At 43.0% G+C, this 12,599-nt stretch overlaps 1 protein-coding gene across 1 annotated transcript in view; it reads left to right on the top strand.

Moving 5' to 3' along the window:
• The window catches only part of Tnn (tenascin N), a 61,806-nt gene that overhangs the window by 46,952 nt on the left and 2,255 nt on the right, over nt 1-12,599 (top strand). Inside the window, exons 16-18 of the mRNA XM_028759836.1 lie at nt 2,868-2,964; nt 3,802-3,969; nt 11,294-11,457. Coding sequence (XP_028615669.1) covers nt 2,868-2,964; nt 3,802-3,969; nt 11,294-11,457 — 429 coding nt within the window. The remainder of the gene's footprint in view (nt 1-2,867; nt 2,965-3,801; nt 3,970-11,293; nt 11,458-12,599) is intronic.

The raw sequence follows: 12,599 nt of genomic DNA, 5'->3' as shown, positions 1-12,599 counted from the left end.
AGACCAGAAACCAAAACGACTGACTCACTATCCCCCATGCCAGGAAGTGTCTGTGGCTGACTTGGCGCCTGGAACATTCTCTTCCCTTGGGTGTCTTTATTCAGCACCTCCTCAGCCACAAAGCTGTAATGGTGCTGAAGGGCCACGTGTGACGGTGAGCAGCCACATGCGACTTCAGCTCTTCTCGCTGCTAGACAAAATGTAAAGGTTACACAACCATTAGGTTTACTTTACCAAAGTCAAGATTACGGATAATAGAGTTTCATGTTGGAGCTTCTTCCTTTAGATCAGTACAAGGGTAGCATAGGTAGAGAAACAATTCTAGACTTTGGTAAGTGGTTGCTAATCATCACTGAGTGGGCCACAATGGCTTTCAGCTTGGTCTCAAGTTCAAGTGGAATAATACACACTACTCTTTTCAATACTGAGTGCAGGTGTGTTTGGGTTTAGGAAAGTTTTCGAGTTTATCTCATATAAAGGAGTCTGATTTACTCTAAGGGGGAAGTGGCCCTCTCTTCCTGAGTAGAGATCTTTTTTTTGTATACAAAGCCACTCATCTTTCTGAAATAGAACCAAATCTCTACTTCTCATTTTCCATTTACTCCTCAGCCCATCCTAGCCTGGCTTCTTGCCTCTTTCTAACACAGCCCTTGCTGAAGTAACTGGAGCTTTCCATGTCACTAAATCCCATGGAGTTTTGATCTTACACCCCTTTACCCCTCATCAGTACTGGGTACTACTGACCATTAGTTCTCTATGGTTACACATTTTCTTTCTATGTTCCTGGTTGCTTCTTCTCTCCCTAATGAAATCATCCATGCCTATGAGTGAATTGGAGAGGTCTTCAAGGATTGATTCTGTGCCCCTCTCTCCTCAGTTCTAACTTTCTTTGTATATGGGAGCATCTTCCCCTTGTGCCTTCACTTTGAGTCTCAGCATATCTCTATGTTCATTAGGACAGCCTGGTCCCACTGCAGTGACAGTGACAAGCCACCCTCCCACTCTCATGCTCTAATAAGACACACAGAGTCACTTCTGAGTGCTGTCTCAGCAATTCAGGTAGCTTCTATAACATGTAGCTTTTACCATGGTACATGTCAGTGGAAGACAGCATGGAGGACCCTGCCTACTCTGGTCCTCCTGCTTACAGCCTTTGGGCTAGGAATAGACACACTGCTTTTACTTAACTTCGAAGGAAGCTGAGAAACATTCTGTGTTCTTGGGACAAGGAGAGTGAAATAGAACTTGGTGTACTCCTACCATTTCCCCCAGATACACTTCCACCTTAGAGAAAAAGCCTAGGTCCCTTGTCAGCACACTAACTCCTTCAGCTGGTTACATGCCTCAGAAAGAATTGATACTGGGCCAGAGATGCAACTCAGTAGTAGAGCACTTGCCTAGCGTGCACAAGACCCTAATTTGATTCCTACATTAGCACAGCTAAAAAGAAAGGAAAAACAAACAACCCCCCAAGTCACACAGTGTATCCAAGTAAGCTTATGATATACTTGCAAAAGCTGTCCCTCTCAGAATCTTCCTCTGCAAGAACATCTGAGTAAAATATTATCCAGTTCTGCAATCAAAACTTCTACAGAACAGGACTACCTGTGGTGGGATTGTGTAGTTTCTTAAGTCCTAAAAACATGAATTGGAATTCCAGTAACCAATGAATTCAGGTGTGCATGAACTCTCAGTGTTGACCCCCTTTGTCACCAAGTCTGTCAAGTTTACCTTCTGCTGATACCTGCCTATCTTCAGGGTAGCTTCTTGTCTAACTCATCATCCCCAGTGAACAGAACAGTGCAGTGGTCTTCAAACCATGTCTTCCACTCTTGCCACTGGCCAGGCTGTTCTCTACAGTGCAGCCAGAGGGACCTGGGGAAAACTCTGTTTCCTGCTTAGAGTCCTCCAAATTTACCATTCCTTTTTATAATGGACCAACATCTTTAACAAGATTGAATCCCACCAGGGCCAACCTTTGCCTGTTTTCCAGCCTCCTCTCTTAGTCCTTTGTGACCAGCACTCAGAACCAGGGGCAGCAACCTTCCTTTCTCATTCCTGCTTACCCTACAGGCCTCTGATACTTCCTAGGAGAGTCCTGGTGACTCTTGCTTAGGTCCAGCCCCACTGTATATTTCCCTCATAGCTCTTATTGTTGATTTAACTTAATTCCTATTTGTTGGATTACTTAATTCATGTCTATCTTATTTACTGCAATGTTTGCTCCATTCAGACAGGAACCATTTCTATTTCTTCATTTTGGCCATCACCTTCTGTGTTTTCTACTCTACGGGAGATGCTCAATAAATATTTGTTGGGTGAACTCCTGCTGTTCCATAAATACTAAATACTTGCTATGTTAGGATTCTCAAGAATAAAAATAATACCTGTTTTCAAACTATTTAAGTGGAAGATAAAAGACAGCATACAGATAGATCCTGCTCCAATTGAGCTGAATGGTTAACAGTTATATGCCGAAGACAGCAAAGATCTGGAATCTTCTGTCCTACACAACCAACTACTAGCAATATATTACCAGATCTCCCAAGTTGTTCTGTGTTCTAGGATTAAAATTTCTTAAGGGTAGAGGTGTCTCCTGTTAGGTGTTATACATTTTCATACCTGGAATATATATATTTCACCTAAAATTCTTACTAATATAATAGACAGTATACCCAATATATTGATATATAAATAAAAGTTGCTTCTAAAAAAATTAAGATGTACTTACTGTTGCAGGGTCAGTGTATGTGCAGGTCAGTAGTGCTCTCTTGCCTCCCAGGGCCGCTTGGAAGACACAACTACCATTTCTGCCCCTCAGTACTATCTGTTCAATGGCAGAGCAAAGCATTCATTTCCTTTCTCAGGTCTTCCAGAGACGGAACACTGGACAGCTGGATTTCTTCAAGCGTTGGCGGAGTTATGTAGAAGGTTTTGGGGACCCCATGAAGGAGTTCTGGCTTGGTATGATCTTTGAGAATCAGGAAGGTGGGATTGTGGGAGGCTAATATCTCCCTTGATGAGCTGACCTGGCTATTTAAGGAAGCTCCCCATTTTCAAGGAGAAGTCTAAGGGACAGGGTCACTGTGTTGTGTTTCTATGCAATTGGGAAGGTTCTTGCACAGCAGGGATGGGTGAAGAGATAGGACTGGCTGAGGTAGCTTTTATTCCATATGTAAACTCTACAGATTTTTTTTTTTTGAGCCTGGATTTCATATAACTGCAGTAGAAAGACAATTGATTGATTTGGATCCCAGGCTCTCATTAAGAGGATGTGTTAGCAGTTCCTGTAATTCTGCTGGTACAGCCAGACATTAAGGGCCTTCATTTTGCCCATTTTCCCTCTGCTCTCTTTTGGAGCAGATGTTCACAGAGAGTTAAATAGCCAATAAAACATCTACAGGGAAATGCGAAATTAAAAAAAAAAAAAGAACCTGGGTATTCAGTGTCTATTAGAGTAGATGATGTTTGTGCTTAGCTAGGTACAGAGTCCCCTTTGAGATCTGAGGATGAGCAGTTACTTTATCTATTGAGGTGAAGCCACTGGGCAGGTTACCCCAATACTATACACTCTCTCCTATCTGATGGCATTCCATAAAGTCGTTAGCATTGCGGTGCCAAAGAAATAAGGGTGAGAATATTAGCACCTCAGGAGAAAGAGTTGGGAAAGCTCTTTGTTAGCAGAGAAGATTATATACTAAGATGAATTTTATCTCTGTATGTCTCAGATACAGACAATGAGAGCTCTCTCACACACAAGCTGATTGACTAGTTGAATTCCATTCCATTCCATGTTTTTAGGACTTGATAAACTACATAATCTCACCACTGGCACTACCACTCGGTATGAGGTGAGGGCAGACTTACAGACTGTCAATGAATCTGCCTACGCTGTATATGACTTCTTCCAAGTGGCGTCCAGCAAAGAGCGGTACAAGCTGTCGGTTGGGAAATACAGAGGCACAGCAGGTAAGAGAGGCGTCTCACTCCGGAAGTCTTCTTGTTACCGTCATCTAAGGATTGGTTTGCCATGTGCCATGGATGTAGGCTGTGGGATACTGATATGCAGAAGTTGGGTGTCCTCACTAACAGTGGACGTCATGCGCTCTGAAGGGGCTTGAGGGTAAAGGAAGTAAGGACATCTTTAACCATTAAACTGATTGTTTTTGTATGTTCTCTACCCCTTCACCCAACTGTCTTTTTAGTCTCCCCGGGTTTAGGCTGTTTATACATTTTTGAGAAATTTAATTCTGAGCCTTTCAGTGAACTTCCAAACACAGTGTGACTGTTATGCTTCTCTCATGACTGAATTGCAGGGATTATACTGACAAACATTTTAAGCGGAGATGGTGTGGTTGAGGTTATTGCTTTAATACATATTTTAAAGATGATATTTATGGCTTCTCTGCCTTTGCTCTGATTCTGACTTTGGTGTAGCCATGTCTAAATGTGTTACTGGCAAAATTAGTTGACTGTATAAGATGTAGTCTCTCTTCTCTAAAGCACATGGAAAGAGGAGAGTAACTTTTGCAGACCAAGTGGTATGGGAAGTAAAGAGCTAAGGAATGGGAATGGTGGGTACATCAAGGGTCTGAGTGGCTTAGAGGAAGCTTCCAAGAGGACATGGGGCTGGGGTTGGCTCAGACAGAGGGCCAAACACAAAGGAAGGGGCTTACCACATCTGAGGGTTCCCAGGAGGAATAGAGGACTAACCCAAGGCAAACAGATTGCAGTGTACTCCAAAAGATTTGTAGAGCATCTCAAAATTGTGTCTTTGAGGATCTCTGAGGTCTGGAGTTATGATCTAAAAATGGCCAACTAAGTATGGGAAATGTTAAAGTTTGGTCCTTTGCTATGTATTATAGTACTAAATACTGTCCTCCAAAGCCTGGTTGTCCCTAGGGACAAGAGAATCTGCACATAAACCTAAGTGACACTATATAACCTTGCTCCCCAAGTTATCCCTGACTGGTGAATAAAGATGCCTACAGCCTGTAGCTGGGCAAAAGATAGGCAGGGTTTTGGTTTCTGGGCTTGGTGTCAGAGGCAGGGTCCATGAAACGGGATGGGGGGAGAGTGGAGAGATGCCATGGGGTAGGTGAGTTATGAATACATGGCCATGAGGGCTGGTAATTGGAGTTAAGAGTGTCCCAGATGCAGCATGGCAAGTTAATACAAGGTTATTGATAGGGAAGTAGATACCAATAACACAGAGGGTAGATATCTGCCCAGCTCTAGTATATAAGACTTACTCTAAATATAAAGGTTGTGTGTCTTCTATGTGGGAACTGAATGGTTAAAGGCAGGGTAGAAACCTCTGATTAAGATTAAATACTTTCTATAACAGGAAAATTTCTTTGAGTTCTATAATTTCATTTCTTAAAACCATTACATAATTTTGCTCATTTCATAGTATCTAACACAAAGCCTGTTACAGAGTTAATGAGTTTTAAAACAATGAAATTTCCAGCAGGATTTCTCTGTCTAATCTCATGGATACTTAATACCTTAATAGGAATAGATCCCAAGTTTGTTTGACAAGGGACTATGAGAGCAGGTGAATGCCTGTCACCAAAGGGATTGCACTTGGGCAAATTGGAACTGTTCAAGGATTTTAAGTAGGGATTGCATGGGGACAAGTGTGTAAAGAATTGTTTCTGGGGAAAATAATTGCAGTGAAAGGCACCACAGCTCCCAAGGCCCATTTTGTTTTGGATTTGCCCCTTCCTTCCCTAGATGTTCTGTATCTCTATGTGCTGGAGATGGCCTGCATGGCATGCATTCTAAGTGAGAGTCAGCTCTGAAAGTCAGGCTACCGGGAAAGCGAGTGGAAGGAGTCAACATATTCTAAATTAATTGACTCTCCCCAGGTACATTATACAAATTTTAACTCTTACTAGACAATAACTTCTGTTCTAAAGTTGCTCAGGCCAACAAGGCCAGTCAGTGAGAATTTTTCTTTCTTTTTTTTTTTTTTTGTTGTTTTTTAATTCAAGGAGGAAGAGGCAGCTTGGATACAACTGGGAAACACAGATGGACCTTTGTTCATGTAATTATCAGGGTAGTTACAGAATGATTTAAATGATCATAATGGTTATTATTTTTAAGACAGGCTCTGATATGTATCCTAGGCTATCGTGCAACTTGTAAACTGCCTGCCCTGGCCTCTTGAGTGCTGGGATTAAGATATATACTATCACACACGGTGATCATAATAATTTAATACTAAAATAACATAAATTCACTGTCTCAGAGGACCAAGCTCATTACATAACTCTTATGTCATCTTTAAACAAGGTGAGATTGCATTTCTGATAACTTCAGTCTCTCCAACCATTTAGAATAATAAAGGACCTACCGGCCAGCCCTCAGTTTCCCTTATCGGCCTCCTCCTGCTCTGATCTTAGCCTACATGTAGTCTATCTGACTATCTTTCATGCTTTCAGTGAGACTTAGGCTTTACTTCTCAGGTTAGAGTCTCAGTTTTTACACACTTCATATCTGAGATCTTCCTGGACACGTTTGAAGTCAGGTGTTTCTCTTTGGCTCCCGTGCCTCCTGTTTCCTCCAAACCTGGCATTCTTCCTGGCTTCTTGGTTGGGACTTCATTCAGAACCATCTTTCCAGTTTGTCCCTTTCTTTCCCATTCCTTCCTTGGACTATTAAACATTGCCTTTTCGAAGCCTAGTTAACATAATTCAGCAAATGAGCTGATGCTGATGGGAAAGGGAGTCAACATAGTCTTAAATGAATGTGATTCTCCTCTTAGGTACCTTATTTGCATTTTAACTGTGACTAGGGGGTAATTCCTATTTTAAGGTTGTTCAGGCCAATAGGCCCAGCCAGCGGAGGATGTCTTTTTTTAATAGGAAGCCTTGGGAGACTCTCAAATCACATAGCATTTAGGCAGCTATCTAAGTCTTCCTGTGTGTGCCGTCGTTCCTACCTTTATGTCCTGTATTACAACAATGGGATCAGTGGTGTTTTAGCTTTTCTTGTCTATGCTTTGGTTCAGATGAGGGTTTTAAAATCTAGGATGTTTCTGGTTGTTATGGAGTATAGAGAGAAGACGGATGTTCAAATGGAAGGTGAAGGTCTCCCTCTCTCTATGCGTGCCATCTATCCCTGTGTCTAGCTTCATTAATGCTTTTATTACAGCGGAGATGCACAGCATTGGTGGAAAGGTGAGGCTTCAGCTTGTCCTCACCTCAGATTGTCCAGCTGGACCGATCACTTCTCACTTCCACTGAAATCACAGTGCTTTTGCTTGCTTCTGCTTCTCCTTCTTCTTCCTCCTTCTCTTTTTTTCTCCTTCTGCTTTTTCCTTCTCCTCCTCCTTTTCCTCCCTCCTCCCTTTTCCTCTTCTTCCTTCTCCCCCTCCTCCTTCTTTTTCCAAAGGAAACTTCAGTAAGGCAACAGAGTGTTAGTTTCTGGTGCTGAATCTTACAGGCTTTCTATGAGTTCTACCATTAAGTTGTTGTTCATTTATGTAGAGATGGCAATGCAAACATAGACTCTGCCAGAGTTTCCATTGGGCTACCCAACTATTTACAGCTTATCTCATGCCCCTCTTGCCTGGGGCTCAGCCATTCTGGGGTGCTCAAGGGATGGGTGCTCCTCCAGGGGACACTTGGGAGTGTGACCGAGGATCTCTAACAACACTTCATAGTCCAACACTGACAATGTCTACACAAAGTTGTTTTAACCCAAAGCCAGTGTTTCTTATATATTGAAATGGATTTTTAAAGGCCGTCATCTGAGCAAAAAAGAATTAATAGATTCACAGAGAAGAAGCAGAGCTAGACGGTCACCACAACTCTTTCCTTGCTCCCTTCAATCTCAGGGAACAGATATTTAAGGTCTAGCCTTACAGCCCTTTGTCTGAATGTGACTCACAGGGGCTATGATGTTTATGGCTTCTCCTGGTCTTAGGTCTTAGGTGGAGGCTGCAGAATCATTATTATTCTTTCTGCACTATTAAACACTGGAGGAAAGTGGGACTCAGAGTGACATTTGGCTGAGATGGACAGTCACAAGCGGAGTGGCTATTGACTGGTTTTGCATGTCAACTTGACACAAGCTAGAGTCATCACACAGAGAGGAGCATCCCTTGAGGAAATGCCTCCATGAGATCCAACTGCAAGGAATTTTCTCAATTAGTGATCAAGGGAGAAGGGCCTATCCCATTGTGGGTGGTGCCAACCCTGGGCTGGTAGTCCTGGGATCTAGAAAAAGGCAACCTGAGCAAGCCAGAGGAAGCAAGCCAGTAAACAGCACCCTCCATGGTCTCTGCATCAGCTTCTGCTTTCAGGTTTCAGCTTTTCTTCAACTCCTGTCCTGACTTTGTCCACTCATGAACTATGATCTGGAAGTGTAAGCTGAATAAATCCTTTTCGTTCTAACTTGCTTTTTGGCCATAGTGTTTTGTCACAGCAATAGAAACCCCAATTAAGACAGTGGCTATACCTTGAGTGTGGGTTTAGACCTCCTATGAGTCTTCTATAACCCTCTGAAACCACACTTAAGAAGAACAGTTTCCAGCAAAGCCCAAGGACAGGCAATTTGAATAGAGTTCATTAGCAGTTTCTCCTAACACTAATATGAGCGAGTCTAAACATCATTGGCTTAACTAATTTTTAATTCATTATTTTTGAGCCTCTATGTAGTCCACTCTGGCCTCAAACTTGCAATTCTCACACCTTAGATTCCAGGGTTCTGGTGTTAAGGAGTGTCCATCACTCCCAGATTAACTTGATTTTACTTAGGGAAAATAAATTCATTGATTCAGAATAATACCTCAGCTAAGGCCAATTATTTTCTGATCCATGAGCATAGTCATTTTCTATACTCTGAACAATAATTTGGCTTCAGTTTCTCGAAGGTAGAAAATCCATGTGCAGAAATAATAATTATAATTAATAATATAAATGTTTCAAACACACCAAAGCTCACTTCCTTTTTCTAGTCCAGGGTCCAAGGTTAGATAACTGAAGATATCTTTGAGAAAGTGTTTGTCTGGGTCTTGGAAAATAAGCTCTGAGAACTTCATATTCAATCTAGGAAAGCTGTGCTTATTAAAAGAATGTTACTAGGGGAGCCATTGTGTGTTATTTCAAGCTGTAGTTAACTGTCTGCAGGAAATCTGGAGGGAGGAGAAAATGTAAACAAATAAAGCGACAGTCTGTCTTTTCCTCTGACTGGAAGAAATGGAGGCGTGGCCATCTTGGTGTCTACGCACCAAAGGATCCTGCCTTTGCTGGGTGAGGCATGAAGGGATCACTCTTGAATTTACAGACTTGGAAGGACAAATTGCTACTTTCCTGTTTTAGTGTTTCCATTGCTATGAAGAGACATCATGATCAAGGCAACTCTTATAAAGGACAACATTTAATTTAGGCTGGCTTACAGGTTCTCAGGTCCAGTCCATTATCATCATCTTGGGAAGCATGGTGGCATCCAGACACGCATGGCACTGGATGAGCTGAGAATTCTACATCTTGTTCCGAGGCAGTTAGAAGACTGACTCTTCCATGCTGCGTGTAGCTTCAAAGCCCACCCCCACTTCCTCCTAACAGCACCTCTCCCTATGAGCCAAACATATTCATACCACCACACTTCCCTTTGCATAAGGGGCTATTAACTTTCCAGAGGGGCAGGGGATGATGGAGACTGAATTGGGGGGTCTTGAACTTCCTAAGTGTTTGTTACCACTGTGCCCATGTCCCCAGCTCCTATGAACTCTTTGCATACCTGCTCTAACTCACCCCAACAGAGTCTTCAAGAACAAGAACCTCTTCTGCTTTGTATTGTCAGAGCCTAGCATGGGGCTCACCCATCATGGGGAGGTATACTTCCTCTGAATAAGTGTGTGAATGAAGCTGCATCTGTGCCAGGATCACATGAAGGTTGAAGTACCCATGGCATGCTCCCACCCATTGTGTATTTCTAGTTCTGCATGCCTGGGTTATACCTAGAATTTGCATTTTTAGTAGGTTCTCAGATAATGTCGGTGATTTAGGTTTTGGGGACTGCCTCCAGAACTATTATTGACGGCTATCAGAGATAGACTACACTTATTAGAAGAATGAAGTCCTCTGTGGGAATGAGGAGGCCTCAGGGTAATCTGTGTTTCAGAAAGAATTGTCATTTTAGAATCTGAGGACTAATGGTTGAGTCTTGGCAATGTCATTTGTGGCATCTGGAACCTCAGGTTGCTATAGGCGAATCCCCAGAATTTTATTTCCATGTGGGATCCAAAAGAGCCCTGCCCACCACAAAGGCCTGTGAGAGTCACAGCAATTAGATGCAAATGTGAGTGTCATTGTTGCAGGAGGGGAACTTGATTAAGCCGGTGATTGATATGGGCTCTTATTGCCTTTTATGAGCTGAAAAAGCAAGTAAACTTCTAAGTGGATGACGAATGTGGTAGGGGAAAGAGGTGCCATATGAGTGAAGTAATTAAAGCAGATTCCAGGCAAGATGTAACGAAGCATTAAATTTTACATACGTCCCCAGAAGGGCTCTCGAAGTTCAGGTGCGTGTGCGTGTGCATGCTGGGACGGAGGGGGAAGATCAATGAGGAGAATCTCCTTTAGCAGTAGAGTTGAGCTAGACTGTAAGGGAGGTGAGGGTTTGAACAATGGACAACAGAGGGCAAATGGGCCTGCTCCCCACACTACTAGAGACAATGGGGTCAGAGGTTGTGCATAGGAGGCAGCCCAGTGACAAGCCTGCACAGCAAGCAGAATGAATAATCTTCTCTATGGTGGAAGGTAGGATGCTAAGCTTAAGACAGTGAAATGGGTACTCCCACAGGGGCTGGTAGATGGAGTGAGAAGGAAGGTTGTTGGTTGAACACAGGCCCTCAGAGATAAAAAGAGACTTGGGTGGCCACTGTGTAGAGGCAGAAAGGGTGATTTGAGAAAGTAGGGTTACATCAAGGGTATGTTATCAAACAAAGTGCATGGATTTTGGGTCAAGGGCAGCAGGGAAAATGGTCAACATAGTAAATGCAGAAGGACACAGAGTGTTTATATTAAGTGAAGTGTGGTTAGACACTTGATGTGATGGTAGAACTTCCAAGTGAAAATGTTGTTGAGGTTGACGGAGAACCAGATCTGATGTTTAATGGTCAGGCCATCAAGGACAACCTGTTCATCTACACCCTGTTCCATTCTGAGTTAGTTGTGACTACCTATGATACACAGCTGGATCCTTGGTGTTTCAGTCCTAGATGTTGCCTGCTGGGGCCTCTTTCTCATAGTTCTTGACTCCCTTCTTATCTCTCCTGCAGGAGATGCTCTCACCTACCACAATGGATGGAAGTTCACGACTTTCGACAGAGACAATGATATTGCCCTCAGCAACTGTGCGCTAACACATCATGGTGGATGGTGGTATAAGAACTGCCATTTGGCCAATCCGAATGGCAAATATGGAGAGACCAAGCACAGTGAGGTAAGTGGCAGGTGAACAGTTTTTCTATCACAAGCTTTGCCTGTCTCTACTCCCAAAGCGATGCCATCCAGGTGAGATTGTTAGTTCCCCCTCTCTCTGAAGCTTCCAGTCTGGTCAGGAGACTGTGCCTCAGGCTTCATGGTGTCAGATGATGGATACTACATGGTGTGCATCACACTAAGACACCTCTATTCAGCTGCATGTGGGTGATTCATTGTCACTGGTATATAAAGACCCATGATGTGAATCACATGGCGTCTCACTTCATTTTTAAGTTTCTTTTATAATACTTTTGAGCCAGGGTAGGTCTCATGTAGCCCGGGCTGACCTCACACTTGCCTTGTAGCTGAGGATGGCCATAAATTCATGATTCTCCTGTCTTTACTTTTCAAGTTCTGGGATTGTAGACATCTGTCACCACATCTGGCTAAATGTTTGTTGTTGCTGTTCATGTTGTTGTTTATATAGACTCTTGTTATACAGCCTAGGCTGGCCTTGGACTCTGAATCTTCCTACCTTAGCCTCCTGAGGGTTGAGGTTACAGGTGTGCAACACCATACCTAGCTATCAATGTACCTTACTAATTCACAATCAGACATTGTTATAGATCAGGTTACGGTAACTAACTACCACAGGTTAGGTGGTTTAAGACAGACTTGCATATCTTACAGTTCTAGAGTTTCCTAATCCAAGACCATGGTGCCAGCAGATTCATTCTTGATGGGGCTTTGCTACTTGGCAAGGAGACAGAAGCCTAGTTAAATCTTCACATGACGTGGAAAGAGGCCATCTGACCTCTTCCTTTTCTATTAAGGGGGCATCTAAAATGACCCCCGAGAGAGCTGCCCCTGAATACTATCAAACTGGACCAATAAAATTTCAATATGCAGAATTCAAGGAGAACACAAACATTAAATCCAAAACCAGACCCTTGGTTGTCTTTTCTGGTTGCCTCTCCATTATAGCAGAGCTGTTTCTCTGGGTCCCTTGATCACTAGGTAAACAGGTTCGACCTTGGGTCAGACTCATTCTTGCCTCCACTTTAGCCTAAGACACCAAGAGTCTGCTGCACCCTGTTCTTGCCCCTCTGTCAGGACAATGTTCAGAGCTCAGTGTATGTGAGGGTTCCTCTCTTGCAAACT

The sequence above is a fragment of the Grammomys surdaster genome, unplaced genomic scaffold (genome assembly GCF_004785775.1).
Source record: "Grammomys surdaster isolate TR1022 unplaced genomic scaffold, NIH_TR_1.0 130, whole genome shotgun sequence".
NCBI lineage: Eukaryota > Metazoa > Chordata > Mammalia > Rodentia > Muridae > Grammomys > Grammomys surdaster.
Note: the sequence above shows the minus strand (reverse complement) of the source record. Positions and strands in the feature narration are given on the sequence as shown.